Source organism: Nematostella vectensis, chromosome 6, assembly GCF_932526225.1.
Source record: "Nematostella vectensis chromosome 6, jaNemVect1.1, whole genome shotgun sequence".
In the NCBI taxonomy this organism is placed as follows: Eukaryota; Metazoa; Cnidaria; class Anthozoa; order Actiniaria; family Edwardsiidae; genus Nematostella; species Nematostella vectensis.
This window is the reverse complement of record NC_064039.1, coordinates 12452711-12474490: the sequence shown is the minus strand read 5'-3', so window position 1 is coordinate 12474490 and position 21780 is coordinate 12452711. Positions and strand designations below refer to the sequence as shown.

General features: G+C 38.9%; 6 protein-coding genes across 8 annotated transcripts; 5 read left to right on the top strand and 1 right to left on the bottom strand.

Moving 5' to 3' along the window:
- The first annotated feature begins 206 nt into the window (after positions 1–206).
- On the top strand, positions 207–731 carry LOC125567927 (methylated-DNA--protein-cysteine methyltransferase-like). The gene has a single exon (XM_048728965.1). It carries the CDS (start codon positions 207–209, stop codon positions 729–731), a length of 525 nt encoding a protein of 174 aa, XP_048584922.1.
- Positions 732–2148: 1417 nt separating this feature from the next.
- LOC5520939 lies at positions 2149–9490 on the bottom strand. Of its 2 annotated transcripts, XM_048729548.1 has the most exons (4): positions 9095–9490; positions 8378–8501; positions 7928–8081; positions 2149–2303 (listed from the first exon to the last, which is right to left on the bottom strand). In XM_048729548.1, exons 1-4 carry the CDS (start codon positions 9448–9450, stop codon positions 2215–2217), a joined length of 723 nt encoding a protein of 240 aa, XP_048585505.1. In that variant the 5' UTR covers positions 9451–9490; the 3' UTR covers positions 2149–2214. The 2 variants fall into 2 exon arrangements, with proteins under 2 accessions (XP_048585505.1, XP_032221934.2); XM_032366043.2 differs by lacking the exon at positions 2149–2303 and having other exon boundaries at positions 7341–8081.
- On the top strand, positions 3018–3653 carry LOC5520940 (methylated-DNA--protein-cysteine methyltransferase). The gene has a single exon (XM_001640803.3). It carries the CDS (start codon positions 3041–3043, stop codon positions 3563–3565), a length of 525 nt encoding a protein of 174 aa, XP_001640853.3. The 5' UTR covers positions 3018–3040; the 3' UTR covers positions 3566–3653.
- LOC125556737 (methylated-DNA--protein-cysteine methyltransferase-like) lies at positions 5841–6429 on the top strand. The gene has a single exon (XM_048729549.1). It carries the CDS (start codon positions 5884–5886, stop codon positions 6406–6408), a length of 525 nt encoding a protein of 174 aa, XP_048585506.1. The 5' UTR covers positions 5841–5883; the 3' UTR covers positions 6409–6429.
- A 91-nt stretch (positions 9491–9581) lies between the features above and the next one.
- On the top strand, positions 9582–11373 carry LOC5520938 (protein ABHD1). Its single transcript, XM_001640802.3, has one exon. The coding sequence runs from the start codon at positions 9839–9841 to the stop codon at positions 11081–11083; it is 1245 nt and encodes a 414-aa protein (XP_001640852.3). The 5' UTR covers positions 9582–9838; the 3' UTR covers positions 11084–11373.
- Positions 11374–11971: 598 nt separating this feature from the next.
- On the top strand, positions 11972–21001 carry LOC5521040 (clathrin interactor 1). 2 transcript variants are annotated; one of them, XM_032366015.2, is made up of 10 exons: positions 11973–12147; positions 12256–12457; positions 12556–12694; positions 12858–12992; positions 13171–13206; positions 15392–15521; positions 17471–17847; positions 18155–18285; positions 18629–19027; positions 19487–21001. In XM_032366015.2, exons 1-10 carry the CDS (start codon positions 12116–12118, stop codon positions 19973–19975), a joined length of 2070 nt encoding a protein of 689 aa, XP_032221906.2. In that variant the 5' UTR covers positions 11973–12115; the 3' UTR covers positions 19976–21001. The 2 variants fall into 2 exon arrangements, with proteins under 2 accessions (XP_001640851.3, XP_032221906.2); XM_001640801.3 differs by lacking the exon at positions 13171–13206 and having other exon boundaries at positions 11972–12147.
- Positions 21002–21780: the final 779 nt, after the last annotated feature.

The following is a 21780-nucleotide window of genomic DNA, read 5'->3' as shown; positions in this document are numbered from 1 at the left end:
CCAATATCTAATACATTAGGCTAAATAACGAAATTTTAGAGAATACTCAGACGATACTAAATTCAAAGATAGGGATTTCCACAAAAATTCTGGTTATCGGCCTCTGTTGCCTGGGGTATATATTTAAAGCAAAATAAAGATTTTAAAAATGTTTTCGTTCGCGATGTGTTTTGGGTTTCCTGTGGTTGTGCTCATGTTTTGCAAACATGGCGGGTATTCCTGTAGATGTTGCTTATTTTGAATCTCCAGTCGGAATTTACGAGATAATGGCCGACGAGGAAGGTATCACAAGTATCAAGATGATAAAAGAGAATGAAAAACAATTAATCTTTAATTCAGATTGTCCAAACTCGCATTTGGCAGATTGTCTTAAATGGATGCAAGTTTATTTTACTGATCTGGGCAAGATATCGAAATGCAAGATGCCAGCGTTAAACACTACGAAGTTCAAACACAAGAAGTTTTGTCGTAAAGTTTGGAAGGTTGTTGGAGAACAGATAAAACCTGGTCAAACCATTAGTTATAGTGATGTTGCTAAACTCATGGGTAATCCCAAGGCAGCACGCGCTGTTGGCATGGCGATGAAGTCCAACCCCCTGTCAATCATCATGCCTTGTCACAGAGTAGTCAGCAAAAATGGCATAGGGTTTTACAGTTCCCTTAATGGCATAAAAACCAAGGAATGGCTGTTACAGCATGAAAAAGTGGATACAAAGAAAATTGGAAATTAAAACTGTGTGATTGATTCTTCAGCCAAAAAATTTGACCGCAAGTGGGTTTTTAGGGAGCTGGATGTAGACGTCAAGAAAATACTGTCAAGAAAATGGTGAAAAAAAATAATGAGATGTACTTGCACCTGAAGGGGAGGGGGGTGAATAGGGGTATGTAAATCCGCCGATCCGCAACATTTTCGCTGCAAATCTGTGGATCCGCAGATATTTTTAGATCCTCATGGTTTGACAGATAAACAATAGCATCGATTGAAATTCATTTAAAATCCGAAATTCAACCGTCAAAGCAGTCAAAATCCGAATGCAGTGCCCAAATTGTCAACAGATCCGTGATCCGCTGCATCTCCAAAATCCGCTGAAATAATCATCAAAATCCGTCATCCTTGAGCATTTCGGGGCTGAATCCGCCGATCCGCGAACCTATTCACCCCCCCTGAACTGTGCAGACCCTGCCCCCCTTTTATGGCTCACAGGTGGCCGAATGTGTTAGTGCGTCAGCCCATGGGTCTTCTCACCTCTGTTGAAACAGGTTCGATTTCCGATCGAGACATGGATAGTCTCGACCCTGAATTTGAACGTATGTGAGCGTACTGAACGTACAGTATGTGAGCTATTCTTAATGCGTATTAGGATTTTAAATGTAAGAGCGTCCATTATATAGGATGCTCTAAAACACATTTTTTTCTCTAATTACAAAAATGTTAATTATAAACACCAAAAAATAATTGTGAGATGTTTATTTGTACACATGTTGCTTATGTGTTCGATACCGTTATCTGAAATATTTTTAGGGAGCCCTTTTTCTGTTTTCGTTTTTTCTATGAGCTCCTTGCCGCCTACACCGAAATGCCATAAAAACAACAGAAGTGTCAAATCCTCCTCAACCTGCCCCACATAATCAGCCAGAATTGATTGCCCGGACACCACCATCTTGGTTACGGACCTGACACACTGCCTTCAAATACCAAACACAACTTTTTTCAAATTAGAAATGTACTATAATAGAAATCAAACAAGAAACACAGAACTTTATTTCATTTTACAGTAACAGTAATTCCCGTAAATGATCTAATAAACGCCCGGGGTGTTTAATAAATTTCAATTGAAGCGTTTATAAGAGAGGGGCGTTCTTTGCAAACTATAACAAACCAAAGTGCAGTGGGGTTCTTATCTTAGTCAGGATAAAGTAAATTAAAGCAAGTGTGGCAAGCCTTTCTTGACATTGAGCATGTATCACCCTGTATATGCCAAGCTCAGATATAGCAAGAATCCAATTTAATTTCATTTATATTTACACTGGGAGGGGGGGGGGGGTATTAAATAGAGGGGAGCGTTTATTAGAGAGGGGCGTTCAATACAAACTTGTAAGCTTATGTGGAGGGGGGGGGGGGAGGCGTTCATTAGATAGGAGGCGTTCTTTAGATAGGGGGTGTTTATTAAATCATTTATGGTAGTCAATATTTCAACCTCAGTTTAAATCAGGTTATGTTTCACTATCATTTTCCTGGAGAAGATTCTCAGCAGCAGCTGTCAAGTCTTTGCGGTTTGGAGAGAGCACGAAAGCTGCTGGTCCTGGTCAGTATGTCCTTGGACCCCCAGTATTTGATTTTACAGGCTAGATCAGTCGTTTTTTTAGTCTCTGAAGAAAAGTCACCCCTTTCAACTACCCTTTGACTTTCTTCTCTTGATCAGGTCGTGTAAATTGTTGGCGGTTATCAAAATTGAGTTGTTTTCAAACAACATGCGACCAACCCTCGATAACCAACAAGACGGCTTCTATGGTTCTGTCAAACTAAAGATAAAAGCCTACCTTTATAGAATGAAAAGAAAACACTCCTAAAGGCTTTCTCTTCTTGAAATCACACTCAGCGACCGTTAAATCTGCGCATTTCAAACAACAAACAATAAGCCAACTTCGCATAAAAATAAAGACCCTTATCATTAAACGTTTCATTGGGTATGTGACTCTTTTAAACTCTTTGGATATCCCTAGCAAATGAAACCCAAAAAAAAACCATAGAAATACCAGAAGGAATGTTTTGTTTCATAGCGCGCGCTCTTCTGCTGTTTGCCGCCATTTTGCTTCTCGAAACCACAGAAGTCCCAATATCTAATACATTAGGCTAAATAACGAAATTTTAGAGAATACTCAGACGATACTAAAAAAAAAGATAGGGATTTCCACAAAAATTCTGGTTATCGGCCTCTGTTGCCTGGGGTATATATTTAAAGCAAAATAAAGATTTTAAAAATGTTTTCGTTCGCGATGTGTTTTGGGTTACCTGTGGTTGTGTTCATGTTTTGCAAACATGGCGGGTATTCCTGTAGATGTTGCTTATTTTGAATCTCCAGTCGGAATTTACGAGATAATGGCCGAAGAGGAAGGTATCACAAGTATCAAGATGATAAAAGAGAATGAAAAACAATTAATCTTTAATTCAGATTGTCCAAACTCGCATTTGGCAGATTGTCTTAAATGGATGCAAGTTTATTTTACTGATCTGGGCAAGATATCGAAATGCAAGATGCCAGCGTTAAACACTACGAAGTTCAAACACAAGAAGTTTTGTCGTAAAGTTTGGAAGGTTGTTGGAGAACAGATAAAACCTGGTCAAACCATTAGTTATAGTGATGTTGCTAAACTCATGGGTAATCCCAAGGCAGCACGCGCTGTTGGCATGGCGATGAAGTCCAACCCCCTGTCAATCATCATGCCTTGTCACAGAGTAGTCAGCAAAAATGGCATAGGGTTTTACAGTTCCCTTAATGGCATAAAAACCAAGGAATGGCTGTTACAGCATGAAAAAGTGGATACAAAGAAAATTGGAAATTAAAACTGTGTGATTGATTATTCAGCTAAGAAATTTGACCGCAAGTGGGTTTTTAGGGAGCTGGATGTAGACGTCAAGAAAATACTGTCAAGAAAATGGTGAAAAAAAATAATGAGATGTACTTGCACCTGAACGTGAGGGGGGTGAATAGGGGTATGTAAATCCGCCGATCCGCAACATTTTCGGGGCAAATCCGTCGATCCGCAGATATTTTTAGATCCGCATGGTTTGACAGATAAACAATAGCATCGATTGAAATTCATTTAAAATCCGAAATTCGACCGTCAAAGCAGTCAAAATCCGAAATCCTTGCCCAAATTGTCAACAGATCCGTGATCCACTGTATTTCCAAAATCCGCTGAAATAATCATCAAAATCCGTAATCCGTGAACATTTCGGGGCTGAATCCGCCGATCCACGAACCTATTCACCTCCCTGAACTGTGCAGACCCTGCCCCCCTTTTATGGCTCACAGGTGGCCAAATGTGTTAGTGCGTCAGCCCTTCTCACCTCTGTTGAAACAGGTTCGATTTTTGATCGAGACATGGATAGTCTCGACCCTGAATTTGAACGTATGTGAGCGTACTGAACGTACAGTATGTGAGCTATTCTTAATGCGTATTAGGATTTTAAATGTAAGAGCGTCCATTATATAGGATGCTCTAAAACACATTTTTTTCTCTAATTACAAAAATGTTAATTATAAACACCAAAAAATAATTGTGAGATGTTTATTTGTACACATGTTGCTTATGTGTTCGATACCGTTATCTGCAATATTTTTAGGGAGCCCTTTTACTGTTTTCGTTTTTTCTGTGAGCTCCTCGCCGCCTACACCAAAATGCCACAAAAACAACAGAAGGGTCAAATCCTCCTCAACCTGCCCCACATAATCAGCCAGAATTAATTGCGCGGACACCACCATCTTGGCTACGGACCTGACACACTGCCTTCAAATACCAAACACAACTTTTTTCAAATTAGAAATGTACTATAATAGAAATCAAACAAGAAACACAGAACTTTATTTCATTTTACAGTAACAGTAATTCCCGTAAATGATCTAATAAACGCCCGGGGTGTTTAATAAATTTCAATTGAAGCGTTTATAAGTGAGGGGCGTTCTTTGCAAACTATAACAAACCAAAGTGCAGTGGGGTTCTTATCTTAGTCAGGATAAAGTAAATTAAAGCAAGTGTGGCAAGCCTTTCTTGACATTGAGCATGTATCACCCTGTATATGGCAAGCTCAGATATAGCAAGAATCCAATTTAATTTCATTTATATTTACACTGGGAGGGGGGGGGGGGTTATTAAATAGAGGGGAGCGTTTATTAGAGAGGGGCGTTCAATACAAACTTGTAAGCTTATGTGGGGGGGGGGGGGGGGGGGGAGGCGTTCATTAGATAGGAGGCGTTCTTTAGATAGGGGGTGTTTATTAAATCATTTATGGTAGTCAATATTTCAACCTCAGTTTAAATCAGGTTATGTTTCACTATCATTTTCCTGGAGAAGATTCTCAGCAGCAGCTGTCAAGTCTTTGCGGTTTGGAGATTTGGAGAGAGCACGAAAGCTGCTGGTCCTGGTCAGTATGTCCTTGGACCCCCAGTATTTGATTTTACAGGATAGATCAGCCGTGTCTTTAGTCTCTGAAGAAAAGTCACCCCTTTCAACTACCCTTTGACTTTCTTCTCTTGATCAGGTCGTGTAAATTGTTGGCGGTTATCAAAATCGAGTTGTTTTCAAACAACATGCGACCAACCCTCGATAACCAACAAGACGGCTTCTATGGTTCTGTCAAACTAAAGATAAAAGCCTACCTTTATAGAATGAAAAGAAAACACTCCTAAAGGCTTTCTCTTTTTGAAATCACACTCAGCGACCGTTAAATCTGCGCATTTCAAACAACAAACAATAAGCCAACTTCGCATAAAAATAAAGACCCTTATCATTAAACGTTTCATTGGGTATGTGACTCTTTTAAACTCTTTGGATATCCCTAGCAAATGAAAACCAAAAAAATCCATAGAAATACCAGAAGGAATGTTTTGTTTCATAGCGCGCGCGCGCTCTTCTGCTATTTGCCGCCATTTTGCTTCTCAAAACCACAGAAGTCCCAATATCTAATACATTAGGCTAAATAACGAAATTTTAGAGAATACTCAGACGATACTAAATTCAAAGATAGGGATTTCCACAAAAATTCTGGTTATCGGCCTCTGTTGCCTGGGGTATATATTTAAAGCAAAATAAAGATTTTAAAAATGTTTTCGTTCGCGATGTGTTTTGGGTTTCCTGTGGTTGTGCTCATGTTTTGCAAACATGGCGGGTATTCCTGTAGATGTTGCTTATTTTGAATCTCCAGTCGGAATTTACGAGATAATGGCCGACGAGGAAGGTATCACAAGTATCAAGATGATAAAAGAGAATGAAAAACAATTAATCTTTAATTCAGATTGTCCAAACTCGCATTTGGCAGATTGTCTTAAATGGATGCAAGTTTATTTTACTGATCTGGGCAAGATATCGAAATGCAAGATGCCAGCGTTAAACACTACGAAGTTCAAACACAAGAAGTTTTGTCGTAAAGTTTGGAAGGTTGTTGGAGAACAGATAAAACCTGGTCAAACCATTAGTTATAGTGATGTTGCTAAACTCATGGGTAATCCCAAGGCAGCACGCGCTGTTGGCATGGCGATGAAGTCCAACCCCCTGTCAATCATCATGCCTTGTCACAGAGTAGTCAGCAAAAATGGCATAGGGTTTTACAGTTCCCTTAATGGCGTAAAAACCAAGGAATGGCTGTTACAGCATGAAAAAGTGGATACAAAGAAAATTGGAAATTAAAACTGTGTGATTGATTCTTCAGCTAAGAAATTTGACCGCAAGTGAGTTTTTAGGGAGCTGGATGTAGATGTCAAGAAAATGGTGAAAAAAAAAAGAGATGTACTTGCACCTGAACGGGGGGGGGGGGGGGGGGGGGTGAATCGGGGTATGTAAATCCCCCGATCCGCAACCTTTTCGGGGCAAATCCGTCGATCCGCAGATATTTTTAGATCCGCATGGTTTGACAGATAAACAATAGCATCGATTGAAATTCATTTAAAATCCGAAATTCAACCGTCAAAGCAGTCAAAATCCGAATGCCGTGCACAAATTCGCTGAAATAATCATCAAAATCCGTAATCCGTGAGCATTTCGGGGCTGAATCCGCCGATCCGCGAACCTATTCACCCCCCCTGAACTGTGCAAACCCTGCCCCCCTTTTATGGCTCACAGGTGGCCGAATGTGTTAGTGCGTCAGCCCATCGGTCTTCTCACCTCTGTTGAAACAGGTTCGATTTTCGATCGAGACATGGATAGTCTGGATCCTGAATTTGAACGTATGTGAGCGTACTGAACGTACAGTATGTGAGCTATTCTTAATGCGTATTAGGATTTTAAATGTAAGAGCGTCCATTATATAGGATGCTCTTAAACACATTTTTTTCTCTAATTACAAAAATGTTAATTATAAACACCAAAAAATAATTGTGAGATGTTTATTTGTACAAATGTTTCTTGTGTTCGATACCGTTATCTGCAATATTTTTAGGGAGCCCTTTTACTGTTTTCGTTTTTTCTGTGAGCTCCTCGCCGCCTACACCGAAATGCCATAAAAACAACAGAAGTGTCAAATCCTCCTCAACCTGCCCCACATAATCAGCCAGAATTAATTGCCCGGACACCACCATCTTGGCTACGGACCTGACACACTGCCTTCAAATACCAAACACAACTTTTTCAAATTAGAAATGTACTATAATAGAAATCAAACAAGAAACACATAACTTTATTTCATTTTAAAGTAACAGTAATTCCCGTAAATGATCTAATAAACGCCCGGGGTGTTTAATAAATTTCAACTGAAGCGTTTATTAGAGAGGGGCGTTCTTTGCAAACTATAACAAACCAAAGTGCAGTGGGGTTCTTATCTTAGTCAGGATAAAGTAAATTAAAGCAAGTGTGGCAAGCCTTTCTTGACATTGAGCATGTATCACCCTGTATATGCCAAGCTCAGATATAGCAAGAATCCAATTTAATTTCATTTATATTTACACTGGGAGGGGGGGCGGGGGTTATTAAATAGAGGGGAGCGTTTATTAGAGAGGGGCGTTCAATACAAACTTGAAAGCTTATGGGGGGAGGCGTTCATTAGATAGGAGGCGTTCTTTAGATAGGGGGTGTTTATTAAATCATTTATGGTAATCAATATTTCAACCTCACTTTAAATCAGGTTATGTTTCACTATCATTTTCCTGGAGAAGATTCTCAGCAGCAGCTGTCAAGTCTTTGCGGTTTGGAGAGAGCACGAAAGCTGCTGGTCCTGGCATGTCCATGTTAGCATTACCAGGTGGTCGGGTTGAATGAAGCTTTTTCCCCTCTGGAGTCAGTGCAAAGTTATAATTCGTCTCATTCTCCAAAGCATATGCAATCTTTTCATCAAGATTGTCTGGAGTAATAAACTCTTTACTTTCCTCCTGTGTAAAAACAGATAACCAGATTTCAATCAGAATGGTAGAGATCATATTCTGATGTAGTATATTAATCTAATGTAGAGGTTTTATATATAGCAGGGTCACTTTTTTTCTCATGTCTAACCACATACATTACTTGAAGTTAACAGATATGGAAAAACTTCTGAGTGATGCAACTATGACATTCTAAACTATATGAGGAGATATATATTTGGGGGTTGTTTTCTAACATCCAATCATAATTCAAGGTACCTCAAAATATAATATGATTTGCAAAAAATTGAAATCCCTTTACTCACAATAGCTTTATTGACCATTTCTATTCTCATCTCCTTCAATTCTTCTTCTCTTTTAGCTGCCTTAGCTTTCTTCTTCATTTGGTGATATGTTTTTTTCCATTCTTCTAATTCAATTCTTTCTTGTCTATATTTAAAAGAAAATAGTTAGCAATGCTCAATTTTATTTATGCTTGTCAGCTTTTACATAGTCAAATAAAATTTAGCAATAAAAAGTTTAATAAAATAATATTTATTTCAACAAGATTACAACAAGCTCAGTTCACTCTACAAACTCTGCAAAAGAACCTTCTTCACTAGCCATCAGCTAGAATAAGAAATAGCAACACTATGATTTTGACTGTTATTGCAGGCCTGTAAGCTAGATCACTCTGGTATGGAGCCGAATCCGACAATAAACGTCCCGTGGAGATAATGCTAAGGCATTAAAAACCGGGGGTAGAAAGACAGGTGTAGTCAGATATTCTCAGAGAACTCACTCCCCTCCCCCCCGGAAAATTTGTCTACTTTTTCGAATTTCGCACCCCCCAAGAAAAATCCTGGATACGGGCCTGAATTGATATATCAATCAATCATCTCAATTAAAAAAAAACGATAATTGTATATTGGAATCACAATCTTTCTGTTATCGATTATCAACAATTGCCGATATAATTAGTTTAAACACGTCGGGTTTTCTTTTCCCAAAAGGCCACAACAGTTAGAATTTCGTAAGCTCACCTTAAATCAGCCAACATCGCATTTTCGGCCTCTACTCCCTCAATAATCCTCTTTTCCGCGATCTTTTCTCGCTCCAGTAGCTTTTGCTGCTCACCTTCAGCTGCCTGGCGAAGTCTCATTTGCTCGATCCTTTCTTCGCGAAACGTACTGACCACATCGTTCACTCTCGATTTGTAAGCTGACTGAATCTCCATGCCTTTCTCCCTATTCATTTTCTTCGCCTCTCTGATAGTCTTGCGATCTGGGGCACTCGTTTCCGCAGCAGCGCTAAACGCCCTGTGCGAGAGACAAACGCCATAACGAAAAGGCAAGTTGAGCATTGATGGTCGAACTCTGTTCATCATCGTGGCGGCCATCTTGAATCTGCGCCGGCAAGACAAGTCAGCGGCGATAAGAAAACAACAAACAAATATTAAATGTTTATTTATTTTGATGGGGTTTCCCTATTTATTTCGAGAGAACAACAGAAATGATTAGTGGCTGGCTTAATAAACAAAATCATCGTCTGCTAAAAAAGTAACATTCTATTTTCTTTTTCTTGGGTATCCTGAGAAAACTTAGAGAAAACTGGCACTAGAAGACTATTATACTTCATGCATGGGAAAATACTGCGTCATCTATGAGGATTACCTAGAAAGAAGCCATATTTAAAGTATTATTGTTAAATATTTTATCACCTGATATTCGCATTCGCTCTAATCAAGGACAACATTGAAACAGAGGCAGTTTTTTTTTTTTGCGTAAATGCATTCTTCGTCTATCTTCACCTGCTACTTAAAGCTTATAGAATGGCAAGCATTCTCGGTAACCATCGGCAGTCTCGCTGTCTGTCTGTCTTATTACTACCTATGTATCGGAAGAAAGCCTCAACTAGTCGCAGGACCGAAGTCTAAATTCATCAAATTCCTACTCGACCACTGCTCCATTTTAGAAGAGCCTTTTTGGCCCACGCCTTGGTGCTTTGGTGGACGGGCGCAGACTATTATAGGTAGCTTACTGAAAAGCCATCCGATTGTTAAGTACAGAAGAGAATTACTACATATCCCAGATGGTGGGGAACTTTTTCTGGACTGGCTTGACAATGGCAGTTTAACTGCCAAAAGTTCAAATACATTCCCAACAGTTCTGATTCTCCCAGGGCTTACTGGAACAAGTCAGCATGGATATGTGCTGCACTTTGTGAAAGAAATAGAGCAACTAGGATATAGGGCTGTTGTTTTGAATAATAGAGGTCTAGGTGGGGCTCGCTTGCGCACTCCAAGAGCCTTTTGCGCTGCGAATACTGAAGATCTAGAATTTGTTATCTCACATATACACAACACATATCCTGGGATACCCTTGATAGCAGTGGCAGTGTCACTTGGGGGAATAATCTTGACAAATTATTTGTCAAAATTCAGTGGGGAGAATTTCCCTGGTCTATTAGCTGCCATGACAATTTCTGTCCCATGGGATCTATTCAGGTCTGCTGATTCCTTGGAAGAGCCTGTAAATTCCTTATTGTTGAATCGTCACCTGGCAAACTTGTTATGTAAGTTAGTGAGAGATAACACAATTATGGTAGAGGCACTGAAGGAAGATAAGCCAAATATCAGGCTAAATCACATACTTCAATCAAGAACAGTGCGAGAGTTTGACAACAGACTTATTGCACCAATGTTTGGTTTTAAAGACAGCAGTGAGTACTATGCAGCTGCCTCGCTGCATTCCAAGCCATTGCATTTGATCAACATTCCTTTGCTGTGTCTGTCAGCTGAAGACGATCCATTTGCTCCTGTTGACACCCTCCCCCTTGACAAGATCAAGAGTTGCCCTAATGTAGTCATGGTACTTACTTCTCGTGGAGGACATATTGGCTACACAGAGGGACTGATTCCCAGTGGGCGTGGCTATGCTGACAGGCTTATGTCACAGTATGTGAAATCCATTATTGAGAGTGGACACTTATTGAATGCAGGAGAGACTGCTGAAGTCAATCAAAGAAAGTAAAAGTAATAAACAAACATTTCAGCAATTGTCATCAAGCAAAATAATTGAAATTGTATTCAATCAGAAAAGTGTGCAAGATAAATTTAGTAAATAATTATTGTGAAAGCTATTTGGCCAAGAATAAATGTACAGTTGGCACCTAAATATATAGCTGTAATCCTTGAACTACAGCTAACTAACTATTTGATTTTGTGTTGTTTTTTCATTTTGGCCAATATTAATTAAGGTTTAAATATGAGTGCCATAATAAATCACCTGCCCATGCTGCATTGCAAAAGGCAGCCATTAAACACTTGTATGGTATATATACTCTCTGATGTTATTCTATGAAAGAGTCAAATGTTTCATCAAATTTGTTATTTCAGGGCCGAAGCAGGCCTTGCAATATACTGAAGGGGCACAATACAGAAACGTTAAGAAAATATCGGGGGTAAAGCCATGCCCCTACTGGTCATTTCTTTATATATTTTTTTTAAATATTATGTATATCATGCCCCAAGTGCCCCACCTGCTACGGCCCTGTATTTTAAAATGTGGAAGAACCGTACCCCCCTAATATTCCACAGGAGGGTGTGACAGGTATCTCCTGGAGGAGAGGGGTGGGGGAAGCTGTGGCCTTGAGGCCATGGTTCATTAGGTGGGATTGGTGAGCAGGCCGTTACAAAGCTATCCGATATACCTTGGACGAGATTAATACCCTATTACACTGTATTTTTGTTTCACTTAAATTTCGTGGTTTTCAAATATTCAACGCATTTTTTATCATCTTTACTGTTGTTGCTTTATAATTTTCTTTTATTTGGCAAATGTTAAATAGAAAATTTCCGGTTCATCCTGCCTTGTGCCCGTAAGTAGATATCGAATCACCTGACCTGTCGGTATGTATGACGTCACAGTCTTCTACGCTTCGAGGCGGCTCTGTAGGCGGCCATCTTTATTTCCTTTAACTCTATCAGAATCCGTTTCCATCGAGCCTTTATCGTGAGTTTGCAACCTAAATTTTACTAAATTTTCACTTGAACTATACTCAGGATGTGGAAGATACGGGAAATAAGTGATAAAGTGTGAGTTTAATTGCAAAGTTAGCTGCGTTCGCCGGTGTTCCGGTCTCAGTTTGAAGTCTTGGTACGGATGTGAACCAAAATCTTACGCGATTGTTGCATATTTTGCAGGACTAACGTAGTAATGAACTACTCTGAGGTGGAAGCCAAAGTCCGGGAAGCTACAAACGATGATACATGGGGACCTCATGGATCTTTGATGCAAGAAATCGCTAAATATACTTTCACATACGAACACTTTCCTGAAGTAATGTCAATGCTTTGGAAACGGATGTTGCAGGAACCGAAAAAATATTGGCGCCGAATTTACAAGGTAGATATGTTACTAGCGGTATTATCAAAATATAATCAACCAAATATGTCCAACAAGGGTTTTGCTTGTATTAAATCCGATGATCGATTTATTCGTAGTCTCTCCTTTTGCTGGGATATTTGCTCAAGAATGGATCAGATAGAGTTGTCACTAATGCCAGAGACCATATCTACGACATGAGACAACTGGAAAACTTCCATCATACTGACGAAAATGGCAAAGATCAAGGCATCAACGGTGAGTTTTTACGACATTAAAAGCTTTGTTGTTACGATATCAGATGAAATCGACACGAAATTTACGTACACACCACGTAAACATAAAACGTTTGAAGCTCTTGTTGAACGATTTTCTTCATTCTTTTCAATTATTTCAATTAGGCATTTGTTTTCCTTCTCAGTGCGGCATAAGGTGAAGGAATTAATTGAGCTTGTCCAAGACGACGATAGAATAAGAAGCGAACGGAAGAGAGCCAAGAAAAATCGTGACAAATATACTGGGGTTTCTTCAGAAAATTATCGTGACAGCCATTATAGTAAGTGGAATAATGTGTGATATTCGTCGACCTCCTCTTGGAGGTCCTATATTCTAATTATATGCTGTTTATTTGTCAGTAGGTTATATTTAAGTTCTGTTCGTTATCCTTTGGATATAATTTGGATCACTTTGGCTTGCTAAAGTAATAACAAATTCCAATCCCATCACTTTATAAGGTTCTGGGATGTCAAGGGAGAACCACTGGAAAAAAAGTAAGAGAAGGACCCGTTAGGGCTTTAACAATCCTTATTGACATGGCTTATCTTCAATCCCTCTGCATCAATTGCCAAATTGTCTTGGTTTTATGGAGGGATTGGATAAGAGTCGTTAGTTTGCTAGAGATTAAGGTATGTATACCAACCTGAATTGTTGTGAAAACTCATTTTATGCTATTAAGTCAAGCTGATTTCTAACTGCAAAAAGCACTTACAAGATTATTGTTAAATTTGCATTATAAAGTGGAACCTGGATCCTACAATACTGGATTTTACAATAACCTTGATTTTAGGATAGCATTCCTTTCTCCCTGCAGAAATGCAGTGAAATGTATCAGAAATTACCCCGATGTTACGATATTGGATACAACGATATTCCTCGATTTTACGATTGGAATTGTTCTCCAAAATGTAATTTTGACCTCGATACAACGATATTACTGATTCTGTCTATCAACAAAAAGAGAAAAACTCAATACACCACACACTTAAAGTAAAGTTAATTTTTTGACTTGACATGCTGATTACAGTCTTACAGAGTTACTGTACAGTCTTACTCTACACACAGAGTATAGTTACAATATTATTATTTTGCAAAGGTTGATCATTAACCCGACCTTGCTTCAACATTTTTTTCAATTGATTTTCGTTTTATTTTTTCGATTTTACTAATCGAGGACCTCTTTGCATCAATACCTTGATTTTACGATACATTTTTTTTCTCCCAAGGCATATCGTAAAATCCGGGTTCCACTGTACAAAGAATACTGTTAGTGAATGGCAAAGATCAAGTAGAAGTACTGTAGGTTTTAGTTGAGTGTTCTGATTGTCAACTCTTTTAACATTTATTGATTCATTATTAGTCGTAGACTAATACTCCGCCCCAAATCAATCCAATATACTTCACTAACCGTAATCAAAGAGAGGTTAAAGAACCATTGGAGACGCAATAAATCCTCTGGCAGTGAGCACCCTCAGTGAGAATCAATCAATCGCAATCTTTATGCACATTTTCATTTTTTTACATTTATGGGCAAAGTATACAGTAGATTTATTTTGTTTTTTTATTTTGTGTTTTGTATTGAGTTGTGTTTTTTTACAGTGCACTCACAGGGACATTTGAATTGGAGCCTAGCTCTGTTTTGCCTTCCATGCTAGTTTAACTGATGGATGTCCCTCTTATTTCCTGTTTTTGACAACCTTTGAAAGCTTTGCTGAGTGTTAACAAACAGTAACGTTTGAAATAAAGAGTGCTACAAACATACTTTAAAGCTTAGCTAGGAAAGGAGGTTCTCTAGAATATCTAGAATATCGTCATTAGGACAGCCTCAGGTGTGCTTAGCATACTCACAGTTTATCATACTATTAATTGCATATACTAACAATCTAAACTCTCAGCTTTCTTTAGCTTAGTTTACAATTATTTCTTTAGCAGACATGGATTATTTTTTTCCTAAATGTCTTATTTTTTAGCAATATCTATTACTTTATGCCATTCTGTTTCCATCATCAAAGTTATTAGCTTCAAATAGCACACTAAACTTGGACAGAACAAAGTCAAATTCTTGCTGCCTTTTTGGTGCTCACTTTTTTTTGGTTTCGTGGACCCATGTTTTCCTGCTATTCAATGTAACATGAAAAAATGATACAGAATTTGCTCAAGCTAACATATCTTGAATAATGCTACTTTGCCTTGTAGCAAGTGCTGATCTCTAATTAACAATTAGACTACGAATTCAAGTTTTCTATAAGTCAATAGATAGTCAACGAGGCGCGTAATTGTTTTAGTATAAATCAACTCACATACTCCTTTTGAATAACTGACGATTTTAATAACAATTCATGTTGTTTTTGTGAAAAACGCCGGTTTTTACGCTACTCGCTATCTATCGCTCAATAGATAGTGAGTACGAGAGCCAATCAAATTGCTGGATTTCTGATTGTATGTGGGTAGATTTATACTAACGGGTGATAGCAATCATTTTTGTCCATTTTTGCAAATAGAAAAACTGTTGTTAAAAAGTGTATTACAGACTGTATTTCATTATCTTAGTGACATTGTGATTTTGATTTAACCAGAATGAATACAATTTTTTTTGCTATTGCTGTTAGTGTTTCTCCCCTTTCTCTTTATTTTCTCCTTATAAAAATTGACATCTCTGGTGTTTCTTTTTTCTATCAGGTGACCGATATGATTCAGCCCCCTCTGGTCAAGACCAATTTGATGAATTTAATAGCAAAACCACTAAGAAGAGCAAGTACAGAGAGTGGAGGGAAAGGGCTGGATCATTTGGGCATGACTACAAAGACAGGTAAATTTCTAACTGTCCTTTACCAAGTGTTGGGAAAGGGATTTTGAATAATTTGACAGGGCTCAATTTTTCCAAACTTTTACTTTTACTTACTTATAGTATTGAAGCTGCAACTGGAATAACATACTTGGAGGAAATGTACGGGCCTTTTTTCTATATTTTTAAAATGGCTGGTGGATGATTTTTTTTCTCAATAAGCGATTCCAGCTATAATTGATGCACTCCTATAGTTGGCATTTTCAGTGTTTCTTAATGGCATTTCCTACTTGTGCAGTTACTTTCATGGAATGACCTTAATGTGCTTTGAGCCACACAAAATTGTGTTTAGTTACTGTAAAAAGGATGTGTACCCGCGATTCTACGTATTCAGGCACAGGGAACAATAATCATGACACAAACTTTGATAACACACTCGATCGATAATAACAACGACTCTGAACTTTATTTCAACAGTACCGATTACTGTAACAACGAAAGGATATATGTATTATGAGTCCTTGTTCCTTGGTTCACCAATTGTAGTCCTTGAGTCTGTAAACTATCCCTAAATCCGTAGACTAACTTTGAAACTGCCGTATTCGTTGCTGGGTTTGTTGTAAAACTGCCGTATTCGTTGCCGGGTTTGTTGTTAAACTGCCATATTCGTTGCCGGGTTTGTTGTAAAACTGCCGTATTCGTTGCCGGGTTTGTTGTGAAGCTGCTGTATTCGTTGCTGGGTTTGTTGTGAAACTGCTGTATTCGTTGTATGTTTCTTGTGGTATGTTGTGTGGTATCAAATTCTACGAATGGATAAATTATCAACAACTATAACCTGTAAAAACTATAATGAACTGTGAACGCTTACATTTGTGTTCTTGTAAAACCTTGAAAGTAAATGCCTTGACCGTGTTCTTGTAAAACCTTGAAAATAAACGCCTTGACCGTGTCCCTGTAAAACCTTGAAAGTAAATGCCTTGGCCGTGTTCTTGTAAAACCTTGAAAATAAACGCCTTGACCGTGTCCCTGTAAAACCTTGAAAGTAAATGCCTTGGCCGTGTTCTTGTAAAACCTTGAAAATAAACGCCTTGACCGTGTTCTTGTAAAACCTTGAAACTAAACGCCTTGACCGTGTTCTTGTAAAACCTTGAAAATAAACGCCTTGACCGTGTCCCTGTAAAACCTTGAAAGTAAATGCCTTGACCATGTTCTTGTAAAACCTTGAAAGTAAACGCCTTGACCGTGTCCTTGAAAACCTTGAAAATAAACGCCTTGACCGTGTTCTTGTAAAACCTTGAAAATAAACGCCTTGACCGTGTTCTTGTAAAACCTTGAAAGTAAATGCCTCGACCGTGTTCTTGTAAAACCTTGAAAGTAAATGCCTTGACCGTGTTCTTGTAAAACCTTGAAAATAAACGCCTTGACCGTGTTCTTGTAAAACCTTGAAAGTAAATGCCTTGACCGTGTTCTTGTAAAACCTTGAAAATAAACGCCTTGACCGTGTTCTTGTAAAACCTTGAAAGTAAATGCCTTGGCCGTGTTCTTGTAAAACCTTGAAAATAAACGCCTTGACTGTGTCCTTGAAAACCTTGAAAGTAAATGCCTTGACCGTGTTCTTGTAAAACCTTGAAAATAAACGCCTTGACCGTGTCCTTGTAAAACCTTGAAAATAAACGCCTTGACTGTGTCCTTGAAAACCTTGAAAGTAAATGCCTTGACCGTGTTCTTGTAAAACCTTGAAAGTAAATGCCTTGACCGTGTTCTTGTAAAACCTTGAAAGTAAACGCCTTCACCAAGTTCAACTGCTATCCACATGTTCTGAGCAAATTTCCCCCAGGGGGGGGGGGGGTAGGCTCCTTGTTGGCCGTAACAGGATGGCTCAATTGCTGAATAGACTAAGACAGCACATTTCTGCTTAAAAAAAATTTGTCCTGTTTTGGTGATGTGTCTCTATTGTGACTTTGCAAATCCAGTGAATCAGAGGCAGAAGAGGCATCAGAAGAAAAAGACAAGGAGGCAGAGTCAGAAGATGGATTAGACTCCACAAACAAGAAAGGACTATTTAAGTCAACACCGACTAGGACTTTAGACTTGGGGGCTGCGGCACACTATCGTGGTGTCGCCACTGAAACCCCTGCAACTGTCAACGGAACAAGCTCAGCAACCTCCATAGCACCCACCTCCGGGGCCACTACTGAATCATCTGACCTTGTGGACTTGCTGTTTGGAGGATCTTCATCAAACACTGCTGCAAAAGCAGCAGCACCAGCTAATCAAGCTGATGACCCATTTGCAGACTTCCAGTCAGCCTCACCTGTCAAAAGCGAAGGATTTGCAGATTTCACCCAAGGTATAGTTTGCACGTTATTAGAAGGGAGTTAGATGAATGACGTTTATGCAAGCCAGAGGGTAAGATTTGCATGTTTAACCCAAAGCATAGTTAAGACATTATTAGTAGGGAACAAGACGAACTTTCAAGATATTTTTCTATTTTATTTTATTTTAATTTGAGAGGATTTTGGAGTGTTGAGGAGGTACAGTACACCCTTTTGGTATCTTATGGTGGGTGGAAATCCTTCCTGTGCACATCATCTCATATATCATAGATTTATTAGTGAATTAGATTCTTATTCCAGCTGTATTTGTGTTTTACCTAGCAACTGCTGCCTCGACTAGTGAAGACTTTGGAGACTTTGCTGACTTCAAGTCCTCATCAGCAACTCAATCCAACAACATCTCTGATGATTCCTTTTTCGCAGGGATGAATTCAGCTTCTCATCTATCTCAGGTTGGCCAGTAATACTCATAATATGGTATTGCCTACCTGTTTTATAGTTCCTTTAAAATTTCAACACATTTGAGGATTTTTTTGTGTTTTTGAAAACAGACTAGGACCATGTTGGTAAGTTTGCTCCACCTTGAAAAAGTACTGCCCAAGGGCCTTCCACTGTAAAATAAGCACCACACTTGAATACAAATGCTGTTGATTGTTTTATGTTCATTTGCTTGCAATTGCATTTGGAGCAGCACCTGAAAGAACAGCATTAGCCCAGGGCATTGGTTTTATACTCTCCCTTCACTATCTTATGTGATAGGTATTCACTCCTAAATTCATTACTATCTTGTTGCAGACTGGGACCAATGCAAGTTTGATTACAAGTAATGAGCCTTTAGCATCCATGATGACAGCAGCCCCTACAAATTTAATGGGTAGTGGGATGACCATGCCAACCTCTAGTATCCAGCAACCAGCTGCTGGCCTTGGAATAGGAATGCAGCCTATGGCCGGCATGGGAATGTCATCAATGTCCTCCCCTATGGTTGCAATGCCTACATCATCAGCTGGGATGGGGATGTCAACTGGTGTCATGGGTGCATCAAGTGTTGGCATGATGCCACAAGGAGGCATGATGTCCGCACCTGGGATGCAGCCACAGCTAGGGATGCCTGTGCAATCAGGGATGATGCAACCAAACATGCCAAATTACCAGTTAGCACAGCAGCACAAGGTGACAACCCCTAATAATATGGTGAGTCCTTATTCTTTTGCTCCTTTGGCTATTAACCGTTGGCTTTCAACACATTAATGGTAAGGGTGGTCAAGGAAATTATTTCGGGGATTGGAAAGGGATTGCTGTATATCAATTCCAGCACTAACTTTTGATAGTGCTGGCTATTCCACCCGAATGATTTTACAATCTTTTTCACTATGACTACAGACATAGTTTCCTGTTTGTGCTTTTAATTGTCAATTTTTTTCAGACTAACATCATTTTTCCTTTTTTACCCCCTGTATCTTTTCAGTCCCTTTTTTACTTGTGAATGTGTGCCAAGCTTTGATTTGTTCTTATTCGATACTTTGTTGAGTATCCTGTTATAATTTTAAGCACACAAGAAAATGACTAGGAACCACATTTGCATTCATGTGTTGGCTCACAGAAACTTTGATTCATTTTGCTTATCCTTTGTTCTGTTTTTTTTTTTCTCAGAAACAAAGAAATGACATCGTGTCTTCCAAATCAACCACATGGTCAAATAGCCCTGTTAACATCAACCTGGATGACCTAGTTCCGACACTGAACCGTGAGAAACCCCAGCAACCAAGCATGAATCAGTTACAATCACAGCAACCTGGAAGCATCATGATGGCATCACCTTATAACAATCAGCACCAAATGCCTGCATATGGACTAGTCCCTGGAATGCAACAAATGAACATACAACCCAACATGGGTCAAATGAACATGCAACCCAACATGGGTCAAATGAACATGCAGCCTAACATGGGTCAAATGAACATGCAGCCCAACATCGGTCAAATGAACATGCAGCCCAACATGGGTCAAATGAACTTTTTGGGGCGTCCCTTGATGGGAAGCTCGATGGGTGTGTCAGGGGGTGTGATGGCACAACAGCCTATGGGAGCTTCTCAGGGATTTGGTAGCAATTCTTATACAAGCTATAAAGGAGTTAGCTAAGGATGATTTTAGATATTTTTTTAAATGGACATGTATTTTGCAAATATATTATTTGAATGGAATTAGGTGGTTTGTCTAGTCGCAGATGTAGATAAAAAATAAGCATACTCAACTGAAGCCTTTTTTCAAGCACATATCCTTCCCTCACACCCAGAGTATGTGTTGTGCTGATCATTCATGTAAGATAACCAGAGTTATTTTATTTTATATAATTATGGATGACTCAAATAGATCTAAAACGAAAACGCTTTTATGGTGAGACCCTAATTAAACTTGGGGCTCCCTTTTTGCTGCCTTATTGTTGCTGTGCATATGCTTCACATGATAATAATATATAATTACACACATGCATGTCAGAATTTTGAAGTAACTGTGATCGAAAGCACATCTTTTGAAAAGTCCAACATATATTTTTGATCAGCCTTCGATTTGAGAGGCTAGCAAGTATTTGTTTAAATAAACTTTAAATATAAGAATTCATGAATGCTTTTGTTCTCTTGAGAATTAAATCCAATAAAATCCAGAAAAATGTACTTATAGCCTTGGTTTTTATAATCAAGTTTAGGAATAGTCAATGTTGTAATAGTATGTATGACTGGCTTATTGATTGGTTATGCAGTTGAGAGCAGACGAAGCATGGATTGCTGATGTAAATTGCAAATAGAAGATTAGAACAATGAATGAGCTTGAATACAAAATGTGGGGCATTGGAACCAATCCTTTATTCGTATAAAGAGTGTAAAGCATAATTAAACGTTACTGTTTTGTTCATTCTTCAATAATAATCTAACTGATTTACTTGTGCAATAGAATTTGAAACCTTAATCTTAAATATTCTTATTTTTGTCTGTTGTACATAATAATGCATCAGTTTCTGAAAGCCTTTTATTATTATTCTTGGGAACCGTAGGCATTGTAAAATACAATTTTAGAATAATGAAGAATCTGTAAGTGAAGTATGTTCAGTTGCTTTACAAAGTAAAGAAAATATTTGTTTTAAACAAAAAAATAAAAGTTCTGATATCACACTGTTGTGGTAGTGAATCTCAAGAACTTGGCGAAAAACCCCGACAACTGTGCAACACTATTTAGTAATGGCATGCAGGGTCTCCAACAATCAGTGATGGTACCACAGGGCTAACACCATTTGGTGTCGGTATTATAGGGTGTACCACAGGGTCAACACCAGTCAGGAATGATACCACCATTTAGTGATTGTACTACAGGGCTAACACCATTTGGTGTTGGTATTACAGGGTCTTCACCATGCAGTGATGGTACCACGGGGCTATCACCATTCAGTGATGGTACTGCATGTCTATCACCATTCAGTACATCCACTCTATGATGGTATCACAGAGCTTCCACCATTTAGTGATGTTATACAGGGTCTCCATTCAGTGATGGTACCACAGAATGTACCCCAGGGTCAACACCAGTCAGGAATGATACCACCATTTAGTGATTGTACTACAGGGCTACCACCATTCAGTGATGGTACCACATGGTCAACACCATTAAGTTATGGTATCAGAGGGTCTCCACCATTCAGTGATGGTACCACAGGGTCTTTATTATTCAGTAATGGTCCCACAGGGTCTTTACCATTCAGTGATGGTACAACAGGTTCTCCACCATTCAGTGATGGTACAACAGGTTCTCCACCATTCAGTGATGGTATCACAGGGTCTCCACCATTCAGTGATGGTACCACAGGGTCTTTACCATTCAGTGATGGTACCACAGGGTCTTTACCATTCAGTGATGGTACAACAGGTTCTTCACCATTCAGTGATGGTACAACA